The sequence below is a fragment of the Mus pahari genome, chromosome 12 (genome assembly GCF_900095145.1).
Source record: "Mus pahari chromosome 12, PAHARI_EIJ_v1.1, whole genome shotgun sequence".
Lineage (NCBI taxonomy): Eukaryota > Metazoa > Chordata > Mammalia > Rodentia > Muridae > Mus > Mus pahari.
Genome location: NC_034601.1, coordinates 24,695,338 through 24,714,817, shown reverse-complemented (window position 1 = coordinate 24,714,817; position 19,480 = coordinate 24,695,338). Strand labels below are relative to the sequence as shown.

Here is a 19,480-nt window from a genome sequence, read left to right as displayed (position 1 = left end):
AATGCCTATATTTATGTAAACATAAATTGAAGATGATAAATTGAAAATGATAGCTTCCCATAGTACTCATATGACAAATTCTCAAAGGGATCAATTTACTACTTAAAAAAAGAAATCTAAGTAGGAAGCAATTAAAAAAAAAGTAAACAAATAGTGGGTCTGGAGAGCAGGCACTGTGATTAAGAGCACTGGTGGTTATATCAAAGGACATGAGTTCTAGTCCCAGTATTCACAGGGCAGCTCACAACTGTATGTAACTCCAGTTCTAGAGGCTCTGGGTCCTCTTCTGGCCTCTGTGGGCAATAGACATATTCAGGCAAAATGCTCATATACATAAACTTAAAAAAATGTTATTGTGCACAGCTCAGCACATAAACATTACATAAATCACCAGTTCTGCTCTGGAATGAGAGCTAAAAAATCATATACCATTTTTCCTTTACAGAACAATTTTCCCTAGGATGCTATTCTCCATTAGTAATAACCAGTCCTGACTAGTTATTTTGTGGCAATTTCAAGAAATTATGTGTAATTGACTCTATAGAAACCTCAAGCCTATATCTCTTAAGATAACTGAAGGAGAAGATAAGCTGAAGACTCAGCCAGATTCAATAGGAGCCTTGAGTAAGCTACTGTGCGGACACTGAGTTGATAGTCTACAGTTGCAGCTGTATTTTAAGGAGACACACTTTATTCTCTGGCCTACTTCATTGTGAACACAGTCTGTTAGAGGAAGGCCGTGGAGAAGAAGGTGAGCACTCACCAGTGCTTTGGTGTGACCTGGCTCAGACTGATGACCTCGTCCAGGATCTCATTTTTAGCTTTCTCAAATAGTTCATTCTAGGTGACAGAGAGAGAGATTAGCACTACCCTGAGACACTAGATCTGTCCTGTCGTGCCCTTCAGAGATACCCAAAAGGAGGGCACAGATAGGGTGGTTGAGTAAGTTTTGGTTTGATGACACAAGACTAACAAACGATCCCCCAATCTCCTTTAGGAATGTCATTACTCAGGTAAGGACCAAGAGGCAGGCACACTGTCTACCCCTTTCAATTCTCATTGCAGTTTTTAAAAACATTTCCACATAACAATTACTACAGAAGCCAACATATAAATCAGTGATCAGAAATAGTAAGTTAATGCTGGGTCTTACAACTAATGCTACTTTAAAATCAAAGAAAAAGAATATTTAATTCCCATTAAATAGACCATATTTCCAAAGTAAATACCAAGGAAGTAAAAAGCTAATATATAGCTCAACCCAAAAATTAGAGTACATAGGCATACATCAATAAGACTACTAAAAAGTTCATGACTTTCTCAGAAAACATTTTAACATGTTTTATATCTTATGATTCCTAACTATTTTAAAATGTTATAATCGTTATTATTGTAGAAATGACAACTATTCCTAAGTAGTCATCATTAAAATCACAGCAATTTAGCTCTCCAGGTCAACAAGAACTCTGAAAGAACACAGTAAATGAAAGCATCTACAGGACCCGTGGGGCCTCTGGACCATTACCCTGTCGAGCTCGCGCAGGCGAGGGTAGTTATTCTTCCACTCCGTCTCTAGGTTAAAGCGCGTGGCTGTGGAGAAAGCAAGATGCTCAGGCCCAACTGTTTGTCTTCCACACACAGTAGTTGAAGGCCGACATTCTAAATTTTATTACTACAGTTATCTAAACTCTTTTCCTTACTTGTAGTTCTATCTGCTTCATTTTACAAGTCCACAGCTGTAGTAGTTTAGTACAGCTGCTAGGAAAATGAAGTCTGGCCCTGTAATTTAGATCGTGGGTCTAATGCTACAGACGCTGGTTAGATAAGTTACTCTGCATCTTTGCCTTCTCTTCTGTGAAATGGAAATAAAGATAAGACAAACTTGCTGTGGTTCTAAGTGGCATGAATAGTAAATCCCCAAGGGCAAGTGGGGGAGAACCTATTCCTGCTGGATGAAACTACAGAAGCAGACTTGGTGCAGAGAGGGTGGGTGCGGGAAAACAGTCCAATGTAGGGCTTCCCAGAGTCTCCCCTGTCAGGGAGGGTCCAAGTTCTCTACAGGCCACTGAGCTTTCTCTTAACACTACTGCAAGCCTGCTGCTTCTGACAGGGAAAATCAGTTCTTGTACAACAGAGGGTCTGCATCTCTCCATTTTCAATATATTGTCCAAACATAAATCAAATACTTGTAGACTGAGAAAGGAAGTAAAAAATCTGCTGAATTCGGAAGACTGTCAACTGTCACATGGCTGGATTTGTAGACTTGCTTTAAGAAGCCAGCTTACCTTTAAAACTATCAGCCTGTTGTTCAACCGACTCTCGAACCATTTTCCAAAAGCAGTCTGACACAGCAAGGCTGAGATTTCTTGTGGTGACCTGGTGTGCCTTCAGCATGCTTGTCCTATAGGAGACCAGAGCTAAAGTGTGTCAGAATGACAAAGGAGCACTTAATTCACACTAAACTGGCCAGTCAGGCTTTCTGCCGGGAAGAGAGTGGGTCTTGTCTGAGCTGTCCAGCAAGGCAAGCAGGCACTGAGCTCTGAAGTCCGTGACTGTGGGGCTGAGGGGACGGCTTTTGTCTCTGAGACACTGGTCAGTGCGGTGAGTGCACGTGACCAGTGAGCACGGCAGTGGACAGTACAGTTCTACAGGCTCGTGGCTTCCTTCCCAATAAAAACAGAATTCTTGGGCTACGCTTGCAGGAACAATTCTTACTTCTGGACTAATCTGAGGCAGGCATGCTTCTCTATTTCCAGAACTCTATGTAGATATTTTCTGTGTAATTTAATTGCTCTTTTTAAAAGTCCTTCCATTTCCAACCACATGCTTTGTGGCTCAGCATCTTACTTTTCTGTCAGTTGCTTCCAGTATCTATTTAGGAATATCCTGTCGCCACCTCTCACTCCAACCTTTTCTATTATTATAAGAGGAATGTGCACATATTTAAAAAAAAACATAAATTAAAAAAAATCACTTTCTAGAGAAAACAACATGAGAGGTGTGAGAATTGTCTCTGCTCACATCCACAGAGACAGTCTACTGTACCATGTCATAAACTGCTTCCAAATCTGTCTAAGAGTACTCAAGGGCAGCCCCTTTAGAGATATACCACCACGTAGATAAACGGCTAACAGTAAGCTAACTGCTACAAGACATGATTGATAAAGTTGAAGTAGTTTAGAGTAACAAGTTCTCAGTGTAAAGTCATTGAATATTGTAATATGACACCTACTTTAACAGTTTTGAATTCTGAAAAAATTCCTCTTCATATTCTCTTATAGCTTCAATGCTTTCAGAGCTGTTTCCTAGGAAAGATTTTCATCAAAAAAATTAATCTTTATTATCTGAAACAACAAAAACTAAAAGTAAGTTATAATAATCCATCTTTGCATACCTTTTCCTGTTACAACAGCAAAATAACCCAGAGCTTTCATTGGGAAGAGCTTGCCTTCAATTATCTGTTGTATCTATTTCAATAAATAGGAAAAATAAATGTGAAATATAGACTCACTTCACTTTTCAAAGTACAACATTCGATTTAGGAAGCAAAATGTTAAAAACTCTAGACATGTATTATTTACCAGCACACACATCTGTGCTCAAAAGCATACAAATGTGTTCTCATTGTTATCTCAGGGAAATGCATTTACCATAGATATACTGAAAATATCTTATTAAAATGTATATGTAAAGATTAAAGCTGGAATGATTCATAGTGCTTCTGGTCAGACCCTGTTTGGGGTTTGTCCTCTGCTGTTTATTAGGCATGTGACCTTAAGTAAATGAGTTAATTTAAATAAAAGGTTATAGAGGTTTTAAGATAATGACACTTAGCACAGTAGATAGCACAGAGAAGCACTCAGTAAATAGCTTTATTACTTTTTCCTTATTACTTTTTCTTTGAATATTTGAAAATTTAAATCCTTCTATGAAATTAAAGAATTACATTTGTTCTCTGTATATGGATTGTGGGAATTCTTATGGAGAGGAAGACAACTGTGGGAGTTAGCGCTCTCTCTCTCTAGAGATTCAACTCCCGTCAGATTTGCTACAGTGCCTTTGCCTGCTGAGACATTTTGTGGGCCCAGATTATCTGAATTCTAACCAAGTTGGATTGCTTTTTATTCATTTTTCTTTATATCTACTTAAAGTAACATATTTTGGTTTTCAACACTTTTAAAGACAAAAATCCTTTTCTGAATGTGATAAAAACTATGGAGTCAGGACTCAAGAAAGTACATATTCACATAAATCCATCATTCACACATGATGTGAGAATTTCTTCTTCTGGAGATGCGTTTAGATTAACACTGGGTGAGACCAGTTAAACCTGGGCTGAAGACTCAGGTCATTGTCACACAAAGGCCTGAAGTAAGCTTCCATGGCATCTCAGATGAATTTTGTGACTACTCCAGAGGAGAAAGGAATGAAAGCAACAGGGGAGAATGGAGGTTGCAGACACTGTTTCTACCTTGCTTCACCTTCTTTGCATACCAATACTGCCACAGCAATATTGCCTTGCTCTTAAAAATAAGGCAGATGGGTAGAGGCTCAAAGACAAATTGCCACAGCAGGTCTGAGGGGGCAACATGAAAGGCCTGGCATTCCTGGGCAAGTTACATGGTATGTACTAACTAGTTTTCTTCTGGGAATTTGAAATTTTGGCTACACGTCTGAGAGAAGGCTCCTGGAAACCAGAGGAGGATGCCGCTAGCCTATATCCAGTGTATCTTCTCCTTTTCATGGCTCTGTAATGAATTTTTGAGGCTAGTATGACTATGTGGTAAGCTATGGGAGTCTGTCCAAAGAATCACTGCCTCTGGAGACCCTGACAGAGGCAAAGTCCCACAGGTGTAAAGTGGGAGAGAGACATCCTATGCAGTAGCAGTGGGGACGAGGACCCAACAGCATCGTTCTATAGGCAACTTTAGAATACGAATTTATCGTTTGTAAAAAAGCCAGGTACATAACACTTGGTGCCAGAGAACCATTCTAATTACTGAGCATCATTTGACTATTAACTCATCACAAACTATGAGATCATATTATAAGTGTCTTCATTCCTACCAGATGAGTAGCCTAAAGCACCGAAAATAACTTACCCCAAGATCACACAGCTAGCAAAATGGTAGTGCCAGGATTTGGAACTAAGCAAATCTTCTTTAACTTTACCACTGTGTACCTTAAAGAATATGTCTTAAGCCAGACCTGCACCCAGGAAAAGCCTACATTCTCAACTCTAGGGAAATTGCTGAGTTGGTTAAATGTTCACCTTGCAAACTCAAACACCTGAGATTCCCAGAACCCATATGGGGAAAAAAATTAGCCTGTGCATCCCCCTCCCCACCTCTTATTCTCATAATAAAAAGCTTGCCCTCACCCTGCTTGGACTGGCTACATTTTTTTCTGCCAGGTCTACTTTGGTTAAAACAAATATGGTTCTTCTTCCATGAGGATCCATTTGACTGACCAAGTCTGTAACGATACTGCGCTCAGCATCTACAGATCCATCTGAAAAAAGGAAAAACAACAGTGTAATCATTACTGATTATAAACATTTAGTCATAATATACTTACGTTGGGAGTGTAGCCAATAAAAATTCCAAATGATGAAAAATAGCAGACACTTCCCAGCTTAAATCCCATTTGTTGACAGAAAGAATAGGAGAGGTGAGAACACGTCTGCCACGTGTGCTTATAAGCATACACTGCTGTCATGCTTCAAGTGCAAGAGGAAAGCATGGGGCAGTGAGAATCTGCTGGGGTTTACCTTGGATGCACAGGATGATAGCGTTAGGATTCTGCATGTAAGCTTTGCTGATACTGAAAATAGTTTCCTTTGTGTCGGGAGCCATGCCTGATGTCACGGTCTTGAAGAAAAGGTTTTAAGAGTCATTACAGATAGCTTCCAGGGCAGGAATCAAATGGGATGTATCTTGCGTATGTACTTACGTTGATGACACCAGGCAAGTCCACGAGCACCATCCTCTGCAGCCCAGGGCCTTTGACATTTAGAGATATGGTCTATTCAGGAAGAGAAAAAGCAAGCTCTTGGGAGTAAAATTCTTAAGAATATTAAATATTCTGAAAATTCTCTATCTTGTTCATTTAGATAATTATTTCAGAAAAAAAATCTATTTTTTTTTGACCCCATAGAAATTATTCTAGAAAATTCACCCCACAATGATATGTTTGGAACATTTAAAAAACTCTGCTGAGTGTGGTGGCATACACCTTTTATCCCAGCATCTATGAGATGGATGGATCTCTGTGAGTTCAAGGATAGCCTGGTCTACATAATAAGTTCTAAGTCAGCCAGGGTTGAATAGTGAGATTCTGCCTCAAAAAAGAAAAGTAAATTAAAAACTGAAAAAAAAATGTATCTATATATATTGGAACAGCTATAATCTAAACATCATATTAATATCCATATCCATATTATTAATATCCATAAAAACTTCATAAAAGCCCAAATCTTGGTTGGCATGAATTGCTGACCTTACCTCAGGGCTAACAGTACAACCTTCTTTCACATTTTTCCTCATCCGGAGTTCGATTTCATGTCTTAATGCTGCAAGCTATTAATGGAGGAGAACAAAGTCCCAAGACAGTATCATGACAAATACTCCACTTCATTGTCTTAGAGAACACAGGGTTATAAGGTGACATACATGAACCTAAGATGAAGTCTACTTACATCTTCCTCCTTGGTGAGATCAAATTCCCGAGAACTATCTTTAAACAAGGCCACATGGTGAGGGCCTTCACTGAGAGTCACCTGAAAGGACAGGCATACACAATGTAACAGTACATACTGTACATACACGTACAGTAACATTAATCACAGCGCCTGGACAGTCCAGACAGGGCCAATTACTGCACCTTCATGCTATGCCCAGGTGCAGTCAAGCATGGCTGCTCGGCACTGTCACTTCGCAATGAGACTGGTGGCTTCTCAGTCTTTTATGACCTAGTGCTGCTGGCCCCTTGCCTTTGGGCAATACTCTGAAGACAGCCAAGGACAGAAACCAGCCCTCTACAGCTTGAAGAATCCAAAGAGAAGCCAGCATTTAACTGGAGATGAATTCAGGGAGAGGACAGTTCGTTTAGCCACCACTGTTCAGTAAGTTCTCTACACAGATGGGGTCACAGATGGGGAAACACAGGGCTGACTATCTTTGTTTCAGACCTCACCCCACACAGACAGGCAGAGTGTGGTCAAAGCTACGGTACTACAGCACAGACGGACGGACCCTGGCCGCCAGGAGTCACAGCAAACTTCTTAGGAGAGGCATTGGGGAGAAATAGTTCACAACAGCAGTGACAGCAGGTCATTTTACAAGGGCTTCTAAACTTGATGACCCTTAATTTTTTAGTGCATACATGCCAAGGTATCATAATTATACTGTTTAACTTTAAAAATGTATTTGCTCACACTGAGATAAGCTAAGCAAGTTACACAAGAAAAGAGAAAGCAGCTGCTGAAAGAACTATTCCAAGGGCCTTGGGGGACTGTCCCACAGCTACTTCCCTTGGAGTACTTGCTGATTTTTATAGTGCTGGACAAAGGCGAAGAGAAAACCTTAAACTCTATGGCAACTGCACTGTCAAACAGACCAAAATAAGTATATAGGCAAGTAAATAAAAGAAAAATTGGGCTGGGCAGTGGTGGCACACGCCTTTAATCGCAGAGGCAGGCGGATTTCTGAGTTCAAGGCCAGCCAGGGCTACACAGAGAAACCCTGTCTCGAAAAAACAAACAAACAAACAAACAAGAAAAATTGGAATTCAGGGTGTTAAAGCAATTCAGGGTGTTGGCACCTCAGGTGCTAAGATCCTAGCAAAAAATGAATCACCAAAAAATGAATCCCTCATCTTATGTGCTATGTCCCTTCAAGACAGGGATATTTAGAAACCAAACAGAAAGCTGGGTTAAAGAAGCCAAAATGCTAAGTCCAGGTTTGCCAACTTCACTGCTCTCAGGAGACACAAATAGGAGTTGATCCATCAGCAGGCAATGGCTTGTCTATCTGAAGGCAACCTGCCTCCCAGGACAGTTAATTTCCTGAAGTATCGCACACAGCCTCTACAATTATGGTGCCTGTAGCAAAGTAAGAGATGAACTCCCAGGGTTTTCATACTGATCCCTGCCATGAGAGGAGGCACACATGCCTACACTGAAATACATCGGACTCCCATTGAGGATGGTGAAGGAGGGATAAAGTTCAGTACACCGAATACCATCAATCAGTGAAGGAGAAACCACCATCACACTATATAGTCCAACTCACAGCCAGACCCCAAAGAATACTTTGAGTTACATAATACTCCATCTCAGTGCAGCTACATTGCTATCACTTCAAGAGTTTAATAACAGCTTCACTGTCTCAGTATCTACTACAGTTCTGAGCATACTTCTTGGTGATTTCAATTTTCTAGTTATTAGAATACCTTTATCATACCTATGTCAAAGAGAAACAATAATCAATCCTCCAACCTCAGTTTTACTTTAAATTTATGCCCACACCCTTACACAGACCACAGCCTTCAGTCTGACTCTTCAGTCTTTGCATTACCTGACTTAATCAGCAGAGTCACCATCGTCTCTCAGAAAGCCTTTGCTTTTGTTCTTCTGCCTTAGTCTTCTTTGTTTGAACAGATAATAACCTGGCTATGTATTATTCTGAGGAAGCAGAATCAAGCAGCGAGCCTCCGCACCTCCCACCCACCTGGGAAACTGAATAACCTGTGCTCAGCCTCCCCTTGCTCCCACTCGTGGTCCCTTCCTCTTTGATACCTTCTTTCCCTGGCTCCTAGTTGATGCCACGGTTCCAGTTCATAGCCCACCACACTGGCTTCCTGTTTCTCTAACCTAGCACGTCCCGAGTCTTTATTTCCACTCACTCCTTTGAGACCTTAACTAGTATATATTTCATCTCTATTCCAGAATTTATGCCTCCAGTCCAGACCACTCCCCAAATCCATACATCCACATAATTACTTATTATTTCCCTTTAGCAAGAAAATCAAACTCTTGAATATCTTCCCCAAACTGGACCTCCTTAGATGTTTCTTTGCAAATAATATTCTTTAATCTGTTCAGGTCAAAACCCAAGTCCTTGATGATTGGTCTCTTTTTATGCATCTGTCAAGAAACCCTGTTTGTTCTTTTTTTTTTTTTTAAAGATTTATTTATTTTATGTATATAAGTACACTATAGCTATCTTCAGAAACACCAAAAGAGGATATCAGATCTCATTACAGATGGCTGTGAACCACCATGTGCTGGGAATTGAACTCAGGACCTTCAGAAGAGCAGTCAGTGCTCTTAACCACTGAGTCATCTCTCCAGCCCCTTTGTCGGTTTTTTAAATAGTTTTATAATCTCACCAATTCGTTTCACCCCATTAATACTTTCTGCATCCAAGTACCTCCTAATCCAACTGCCTTTCATTTGATCTCCATAATTTGACCCACCTTGCCAAAAATCTTCTTTCAACACAGTAGCCAGAGCCTTTCTGAAGGGGATGGAAGTCTGCTCCGGATGGCACTGACTTCCTACTTGACTTCAAATAAAAACCACAGCCTGACAAGGCAAGGCCTGGGCCAAGTAGTGGGAGTGGGTGGGTAGGGGAACAGAGGTGTGGGGGGAGGGGTATAGGAAACTTTCGGGATAGCATTTGAAATGTAAATAAAGAAAATAATAATAAAAAAAAAGTGGAAAACAAAACAAAACAAAACAAAACACCACAGCCTGGAAACTGGCCTAGCAGGCCATACTGATCTGCTTACCCCTGCCACCCATTATCCCTTTGACGTGCCACTGAGGCGTCTCCACTGTGGCCCAGCACATGGACCTCTTTACTGCTCCTCCAACAGCACTGCCTCTTCCCACTTAAGAGCTGTGCACCAGCCAACCTCTTACAGTGTAATTGTACCAGATTGCAACAAGACTACTTCCCTCACTCTCCGTAAATCTTGGTGCAAATGTCACCTTAGCTATGTCCCTACAAGTGTCCTGTCATCCCCACTGCACTTTCCTGGCTCCATTTCTAACACATTAAATACTGTAAACAGTTAATATGTATTATGCTTATGGAAAGAATCTGTTTTCATTTACTGTACACTGTCTAAAGCCAGGTATATGTGACCTGTGGCCAATGGGTTACATGTGCCTTAGAATAACTAGGAATGTGACCCAACACCAAAAGAAACTTAATTAAAATATCGAGATATTTATTTATTTGGTAATTTGGCTACACAGTTCTCAAGTGTTGTATATATAATACCACCATGTCAAAAGTTTACTCATGCCTGGTAGGTCAGTGCTGGCACATATTAAGAGCTGAATAAATAGTCTTAATAAAAGAGTCTATAGCTATTTACTTTCTTCCTGTCTCCGTTGGTGAGTTGTTAGCAGTTTTACATACTGCATGTGCTTTTGTGTGTGTGGCCCATGCACACATGCGCATGCGCACACACACTCACACCCCTCTTTTATCCCAGTGACTGTTCTTGCAGTGGTTTCCTCCTACCATTTTTTTCTAGCTTAACAGAACATGATAACCAGCATATAAATGCTACAGGAAACTATCTACATTTGCTGACACCAGTTGCAATACTCTTGTTTTCTGAGAGCAGCCTCCTTGTGCGTCTTATCCCAGATAACATCAAGAGGCCTACAGCGCCACCTAGAGACCACGTCCTTTCCCACCTCTCTTCACTCCCTCTCAGCTCTGGACACGTGTGTGCCCTGGCTGTGCCCCCTGCTAATTCCAACAGTGGGAATGACCCCCACCGCTGTGTGCGAGCCCCCTTTAGCTAAGTCTGAAGCAGTGCTTTTCTGAGGGTCGTCGGTAGGACAGCCTCCCTTCCTACCTTCACTGGAGAGCGCGTCATCATCTCGCCAGACCCTCGCGGGAATATCCGTGCCTGAGCAATCATTTCCAGCACACTTGTTTTCCCAGCACTCTGATCTCCGACCACAACGACCTATCTCAAGACAAGGAACACGCAGGAGTTCTCTTCTGATACCAAATTAAATGTAAGCGGGCTTGAATGTTATCATTTAAAAAATATTTTAAGATATTTAGAGCCAAAAAGTGTTTGTTTGCTTTTTCTTTTTTTGAAAGAATGAAGTTTGATGCATGTAGGTACTCTGGAGATACACATAGCAAAAGAATTAATTGGCTCCGTTATTCACATTCACATTTTTAGTTTTGAAAACTATGTTAATTGAAAGTTATTTCTAAAACCAGATCATTAACTTTCCACAGATATTTTCCATAGCCAGTTTACATTTTACAAACATACTTTTGGATTCTGTTAGACTAAATTTCATCCATACATTTACAGTTTTTGCCTAGGTATTTGTATTTTAACATTATAATGAATGTATAATGGCAAATATCTGACAATTTTCTTTCAAAACATATATATTTGTTTTATGCTTAGTATCTGAGGTATCCCGGGAAATGCAGAAATCACTATGACACAAGGAAAGAACTTTCCTGCCGACAGCAGGTTCCAGTCTATTTCCCCTTACCCGTGGTAGGTGATCTTGTGTATTGTAACTGGCGTCATAATCAGAAAGAACATCAAGAACTTCAGAATACATATCAATCAAAGATTTCTGCAAAAAAGTTAAAATTAGCAAAAGTCAGTGAAAATCAAAACAAAGACCACAGATACACGAAGAGAAAATGTAGATATATTCAAATTTGCATTGCTTTTTTCTTATTATATGTTTTCATAGTAAAACTAGTATAAGAATTAATGCCATTTCCTCAGTTTACTTATTAATTTAGGATTTCATAATCTAGTTAGACAGTAAAAGAAAAAGACTATTAACATAATGAGCTAACCATTAACACCATAAGAGTCAAATACACGGTCAGAGAAATCACACTCTGCCAAGACTAAGTTCCGTGAGAAGGACAGAGAAGAAGGAAGGGGAAGGAGTAGAGGGCAGGGAGCACACATGTGAGAAGAGGCAGGGAGCACATGTGTGTGAGAGAGGGCAGGGAGCACGTGTGTATGAGAGCCTAGAACAGAGCAGAGAAGTGGTCAGGGGTCAGTGTTCAAGCAGGAGAGCTTGTGCATCCTAAGAACTGGGAAGGCTGCAATACAAGCAAATGTCCCCCCTTGCTTTTCTTTGGACACCAGGATTGAGCATGGAATCATGAATACAACAGCTTCAAATAAGCTAAGGAACACACACACACACACACACACACACACACACACACACACACACACACACAGATCTGAGAAGAAAGGGTACCCAGCAAGCATTTACTAAGAAAGGTTAGTGGGAACACTATGAAAGTTTAAGCACACTTTTGCCTCTTGATACATAGAGACTCCTAAATGGCATATAGCTGCTCTTATATCTGCCTAAAAATAAACACATTTCATAACTTTTGTATCTCATGAGGGAAAACACCATTTCTAAGACAACTCTATCTCCTAACGCTTGAGCATGACTTCTCAGAGGCCAGGCAGCACTTGTAAAAATAGTTAGGTTTTCACGCACTGGGTGCTGATGACTTAGAGTCAAAGTTACTAAAGCATGTTTGTGAAACTAGAAAGACATCTTTAAATCTTGGTTTTAGAACATGTGGCATGATCCACTATGACTGTGGAATGCTGCAGGAACTCATTTTTACATATTCTGAGACAATGATTCTGCATTAAACTTTCAAGTTTAAAGAACAAGTCAACACATCTTGCTTGAGTCTGTGGTGATAGTATGACTTATTTATCGATAGTGGTAACGACAATAATATCAACATACACTTATTTTTAAAAATTACTGTAGTAGAAAACTTCCCTTGGAAAATAAGAGTTAAAATTCAAAACTGAAGACAAATCAAAATGGAAATACTAGTAAGGCAACAGTGGCATGAGTCACATAAGTATTCGGCAAACTACAAATCCTAATTTGGGGCAGGCAAGATGTCTCAGCACATAAAGGCACATACCATGCAAGCCTGGAGACCTGAATTCAATTCCTGGAACCCAGTAAAGGGGAGAAGGGAGAATCACCCAACACACAGACAGAGAGACAGACACACACACACACATCTATGTCACACACATATTTGTGCACACATACACGTAATAATTTTTAAAAAGTTTTTAAAAGAATTTTAAAATATGAAAATTAAGCCTGAAGATAAGCTAGGTATTTTATTAAAATATACTGATTCATAAGGAAGTCCTCTTAAAATATGAAGATTTTTATGGGCATAATATATGATAAATTTGGAACTTCAAGTTATGAAATATTTATACTGTCTAGAAGTGAAAGATGCTAACATGCTTCATAATTTATGAAAGTGTTCTATCCTTTAGGGTTGGAGAGATGGTTCAGTGGTTTGGAGCATAGGCCGCTCTTCCAGAGGACACAGGTTCACTTCCCAACACCCACACAGCAGCTTACACAACCATCTGTTACTGCAGTGCCAGGGATCTGAGGCCCTCTTCTGGCTTCCACAGACACCAGGCATGCAAGTGCTGCATAGATATACATGCTAGCAAAATACCCATATACATAATATATTTTTAAAAAGATAAATGAAAAGATTCATCATTTCCCACGTAGTGTCAAATGCCAGCGTTCCGAGAACCACTGACGTGAGATAAAGCACCTTGAGCTTCCTGTGGTGGATGCCTTTGTCATCCTTCTGCAGCACCAACTTCCTCAGCTCTTTGTTCTCCTTTTCCAAACGCTCCAAGATCCTCTGATACTTTAACTGCAACGAGACAACATACAGGACCGTGTAAGACAAAGATGGGCAAACAAATAAATATTAGGTCTAATCAAAATCTTCCAAAATTCTGAAGTTGTATGACTAACTAGCTACACTTATTATTTTTACATTTAAATTCTTCATGATAATATAGAGAAAATAAAACTATGATTATTTCAAGCAAGCAGTGAAATCCATAATTTTCCATTATAATTGAGCATTTAACTTATAATTATTTGCTTCCTAGATTGAAGAAAAAAATTAAAAATACTAAAAAAATTAAGAAGTTAAAGAAGTCTGGTCTATCCTTAAGAAACAATATTTTCTATGATTTCAAAAATAAAATCTTCAATACAAGGCTATGACTAAAACTTAAAATTATTCCCATTTGGACATTATTTTAACAAAGATGGAATGATATACAACATGAACAAGTAACACCTAAGCATGCCTGATGCGATGACCCCTTTACCAGAAAACCCACAGAAGTAGATGCTTTACAGGCAGGAAGCAGAAGGTTAGGGACACCTGGAAGCTCCCCTAAGGTCATCTTGTGTGGGAAGGAAAAAGCATTTAAACAAATCTGTTAAGTGGCCTACATTCTTCCAGATTCAGTCAAAAGTCCATGTCTGGAGAAGTTTGTTTGTACTTAAAATACTGACATAAAAACATATAGTTAAGAAAAATAAATTTATTGCTGGTTGTTATTTCAAAGTAGCAAAATGGCAACACACTTTGCTTTTCAAGGTGAGCTGTTCAAACTGGTCATCTCACAAAAAATTAAGAATCACATTTCTCTATAATCAGCAGAATGCTTAGATGTACAACTTATATCTCTCAATATGGGAAACATTTCTTAGGTTTTAAACTTTTTAGGTTTTAAACTCCTGAAAAAATGGTAAATAACAGGAAACCAAAGTGCTGTCCTTACAGAATGTACAAGTTGGGCCTTGTGACATGGCACAAGTACAACTACTTGCCTGTATGATACACATTTTGTAAAGTGTTCTTTTATAGCCCATAAAGACAGTAAACCTCTAGTATTTCCTAGCTATTTAGAAAACAGCCACTAGCCATACACAGTTACTGAAATCTTGAAATAGTGTTTTGGAAACATAAAAGGGTCTTTTAGGGGTTGGAGAGATGGCTCAGTGGTTAAGAGTGCTGTCTGCTCTTCCAAAAATACTGAGTTCAGTTTCCAGATACCACATGGGAGCTCACAACCATCTGTAATGGGATCTATTGCTCTCTTCTGGCCTGCAGGTGTACATGCAGATAGAGTACTCACATACATTAAAACAAACAAATCCTTATAAAGTGCCTTTTAATATCTGCTATATGTATTACAGGTTGAAATGATACTAATTTGGGTCACAATGCCTTAAATAAAATATATTATTAAAATTAATTCCCATTTTACACCTTTTAAATGAAAATGAACAATTTCACATGCAACCTGTGTATTCTTCTCCCTGAGCATCACTGACAGGGATGGAGATGACCGCACGGCCCATCACATCACGTGCTCCCCACACGGTGGTATATCCACAAAAGGCTTACAACTGGAACTGCATCAGTGCTGGGCTCACTTCTACAGAACATTTCTTTGTAAATATGGAATCAATTTGGGGGGGAAATCTACATGTCTTTTCTTGGTACAAGTGTCAACCTGCAGCCACTAGAAGTGGAAATGGGCTGACATGCATGTCCAACCTGAGGACAGATATGAATCCAGGTCCACACATAACTATAAATCTTAAAATCTTATAATGTTTTCTGTGTGTGTCTGTGTGATTTCATTTGTAACTTGACTGTGTGGTTCTTCAGTGTGAACCTTGTAGACGACTAGGTAGTCAGAATTTTGGGCACGCTTGTATAGAACAATCAATTCTCAAGTTTTAGGCTGTATCACAATTACCTTAAGGGCTTTAAAAACAAAGACTATAGCTGGGTTTAATGGTGAGCAGGCATTTAGGAGACTAAGGCAGGAGGATTTGAGTTCCAGCTCAGCTACATAGCGAGACTCTTTCCCAAACCAAAACCATATCAACATAAGGGAACTTCAAAATACCCTAAAGATTGCTGAGTTCCCTTGCCAGAGATTCTGACTCAGAGGGTTTAGTATGGGCTAAGAATCTGTTTTTCTAATAAGTTCCCAGGGAATATTGATGTTATGGCTCCAGGGACCACACCTGGTCTCTCAGAGACCAGAGATTTATTTTTTTTAAATTTTAAAAACAATAGCTTATTAAGTACACTGTAAGGGTGCTGTGAATCTGGGCAGTAAGGAGGGTGAGGAGTCTTAATTCACGGCAGACAGGCCTCAAGAAAGACAGGTGCTCTAGTGCAGTTATACATGGGGCTCCATGACAGGTCAAGGAAAGCCATGCACCAGAAATGGAATAGTTATATTTCATTCAGATTGCCTCTTCTTGCATGTTTTCCCTAAAAAGACCCAAGATGATTAGTATCTCTTTTGGCTTATAAAAATAAATTTTAATTATATGTTATTTATATAGAATAACTGCTGTTGGAAAAGTTTATACCAGAAAGGTAGCTTATTACATTGTATAGAACTGATTTTTAAATAATGATTTTTTCATTAATCCTAAAAGATCAATCAGCTTATACCACCAGAAAAATCTTTAGGAAAAAATTTATATTGATTTCAGGATTCAAAGAAAGAAAGGGGTTTGGGGATTTATTAGAAATATGTGAAGTCTCACCAGGTGTGGTGGCGCATGCCTTTAATCCCAGCACTTGGGAGGCAGAGGCAGGCATATTTCTGAGTTCGAGGCCAGCCTGGTCTACAGAGTGAGTCCCAGAACAGCCAGGACTACATAGAGAAACCCTGTCTCAAACAAACAAACAAACAAACAAAAAACCCAAACAAACAAACAAACAAGAAATATGTGAAGTCTCAAATTTCCTTACTTTGTATCTAGCCTAGCAAGTGGCAATAGAAGCATTAGATTAAATAAGGACAAATACTTTCACCCATTCCCCCTCCACAATAGTTTATCTTTAAAATCAGAATGAGATTCACTCCAAATAGGATGCTCTAAATAAATGAGTTAATGTGGTATTCACTTGGTTTCCTCCTTATTCCCTATTTCCCAGTTAGCTTTTGTAGATATAAAAACTACTGCTAGAGGTGAGGATTAAGGAATAATTAAGTGTCTCACTTCTGCCCTGCTGGAAAAGGACCACACTGTTTCCATCCCTAGAGAAGCTGCTGGGGCTGAGGCTGCTTCTCACTGTCACCGCGCTTGCCCCCATTCGTGATGCCCTGGGCTCAGCTCACAAGGAAAGAAGTGCTGGCTTCTCTTACTGACTACAGTTACCTGAGTATGCAGAAGTTCTTCTTGAAGTTGGTCAATCTTTTCTTTGTCTGACACCTAAATATTTAAAATAGATTAATTAGGGTTACATATAATATATAATAAGTTGAAGTTTTAAAGCATCACTAAGATTATAAGCATATTTAAAATAAAATTTAAATCAAGTTAATATTTAAGAAGATAAAAAACTTATCAATAAAAACAGTTCATCGAAATCTTATGAAATAGAAGCATCAAGGAGTCATTGTCCTGTTACCATGCTAGTCATCTGTTAGGAAAGGCTCGTTAGAAACAGTGGAGATGAACACCTGGGCTTACTCTATCAGGAGCTTGCTCTGTACCAAGGCACAGGAACTTAATGTCATGAGTACTACCATTTTTCCAGAACATTTATGGGGAAATCATACATGTTACTGCATTCAGCTACTGAAAAGGCTCTTTGGTTACAGTGTATCTTCTACAGAACAACTTCCAGCTTCCTTACCATCAGCAGAGATGAGCCTAACAAATACGGAGAACAAACAACTGGCATCTCCAGAGTTAAGTGGAGCCAGAGGCTTGTTTTTAAATTCAATTCCAATGCAACACCAGCTAACTTTCAAAAGAGCAGAGGTGTCTGTAGAAAGGAAACCAAGTTAAATAGCTAAAGCTTTTTTGAATATAAAAAATAAAATTCACAGGTATTGTGCAAACTACTTCAAATTGTTATTAATAGTTCTAAGACAAACTATTTTAAAAGCTACCAAGTATCATGGTATAACAGAGTTTAAAGTAGTCACAATACAATAAACAGAAAATACAATGAAAAATGATGTCACTTATGGCAAGTTCACACAAGTGTGCGCTGACTTCTTGACAGGGCACAGCGTTGTCTTCCTCAGATCTTAAATGATTTCTTTATTTAGGTAGACATTAATAAATCTTGTCCATGGTACAAAATGTTATTTTTAGATTTTTAACTCCAAATTCTAAAGAACATTTCTAAATCCTCCTGTTTTCATTGATAATGATATATTTTTCTCCTTAAATGTATACGCTTGAAACCTAAAATTATTTTGAAATGAGATTTTTGTAACAGAAAGTTTGTTGTTAGCCTTGAGTGGGAAGAGGCTTGCTGATACAGTCCCACTTTCATTTTGATTACGTGTACTCAGGTAGACTGGACAAGAATTATTAAGTCTCTTAAAATGTGAGGAGGAGCCAGGCAAGTCGAAGAGCCCACAGCCCAAAGAACAAGACCTAAAGGACCAATACGAGTCAGAGCACTCCACATTAAGATCACAGGTCATGCTGTCATTCTGTTAAACGTATGATCATAAACATTTGTGATGTAGATTAAGTTCCTGGTTCATTTCAAAAGTACTGTGATTTACTTTCTTCTACTAAATATTCATGCAACTGTAGCAAATCTACTGTAGGATACATAAACACTACTACTTTCAACTGTTTTCGCTTAACTGTTTCTTTCTGAGGCAGAGTCTCACTATGGAGACCAGGCTGGCCTCAGACTCGCAGACTGCTCTGCTTTGGCCACCCAAGTGCTGGCCTTTAAGGTGCTTGCCACCATGATCAGCTTTGGGTTTGAAATGTAAATTGAGAGATTTTCTGAAATAGGGATACCCTGAGTTACTATAAAATAGTCAGGGTTACTCAGCACATGGGATAATAATTAAGAAACTAAGATAATTAAATTAAAAAGTTAAAATGTTAATATAAGCCAAGGACATTAAAGGTTAACTTAGTAGTCTGGTTAAAATAAAAGACTACATAAGAAGGCAAAACAATTAGAATAGTATAAAAGGTATACTTCATTTAAATAGGATCACAATTAGTGTTTTAAAGTAGGTGGTATAGACAGAACTGAGATCTCATTTTCTCCTAAGATCTAGGATGAAAATCTTAGGTTTAAAAATTGGTGTGAATATAACTTTTATATGTTTTCTTAGAGACTAGCATGCGCTATTTCTAATCTGTCGTTTACTGTAGTTATTTTTTAATGCACGTGGGCCTGTGTATGTGTGTGTGTGTGTATGCCCATGTATGACTGTGTCCATGTGTGTGGAGGCCAGGGACACGATACACCCCCTTAGAGGAAGGGTTTCTATTGCTCTAGAGCTCTCCAGTTAGACTCAGCTGGCTGGCCAGGGAGCCCCAGGGAGCCCATCTCTGCCCCCCAGCACGGGGACACTGCTACCCAGCTCATGCTTGTGAGGCCTGCACTCTCCTGCTACCTGTTTAGACAGCTTAGATACGTTTTCTTCCAATGACTTTACTTGTAAAGCGCAGCTATTTATAACATGAGACATGCTCTGCTGTATAATATATTTCGTTTTTACTAGGGAATGAATTTTAAAGTCACCCTGACAGGAACGAAGCCTGAGCATT

The 19,480-nt window shown here is 39.3% G+C and overlaps 1 protein-coding gene across 4 annotated transcripts in view; it reads right to left on the bottom strand.

Annotated features, from left to right (window-relative positions):
* Positions 1-19,480, bottom strand: part of Opa1 (OPA1 mitochondrial dynamin like GTPase) — a 71,663-nt gene that overhangs the window by 33,776 nt on the left and 18,407 nt on the right. For all 4 annotated transcript variants that reach the window (XM_021208946.1, XM_021208947.1, XM_021208945.2 and 1 more), the window contains 14 exons: positions 17,099-17,152; positions 13,653-13,757; positions 11,546-11,632; positions 10,879-10,992; positions 6,698-6,778; positions 6,504-6,578; positions 5,953-6,024; positions 5,771-5,870; positions 5,381-5,511; positions 3,395-3,467; positions 3,233-3,305; positions 2,286-2,401; positions 1,526-1,590; positions 764-840 (listed from right to left, as the gene is read on the bottom strand). In XM_021208946.1, the coding sequence (XP_021064605.1) occupies positions 764-840; positions 1,526-1,590; positions 2,286-2,401; positions 3,233-3,305; positions 3,395-3,467; positions 5,381-5,511; positions 5,771-5,870; positions 5,953-6,024; positions 6,504-6,578; positions 6,698-6,778; positions 10,879-10,992; positions 11,546-11,632; positions 13,653-13,757; positions 17,099-17,152 (1,223 nt within the window). The remainder of the gene's footprint in view (positions 1-763; positions 841-1,525; positions 1,591-2,285; positions 2,402-3,232; positions 3,306-3,394; positions 3,468-5,380; positions 5,512-5,770; positions 5,871-5,952; positions 6,025-6,503; positions 6,579-6,697; positions 6,779-10,878; positions 10,993-11,545; positions 11,633-13,652; positions 13,758-17,098; positions 17,153-19,480) is intronic.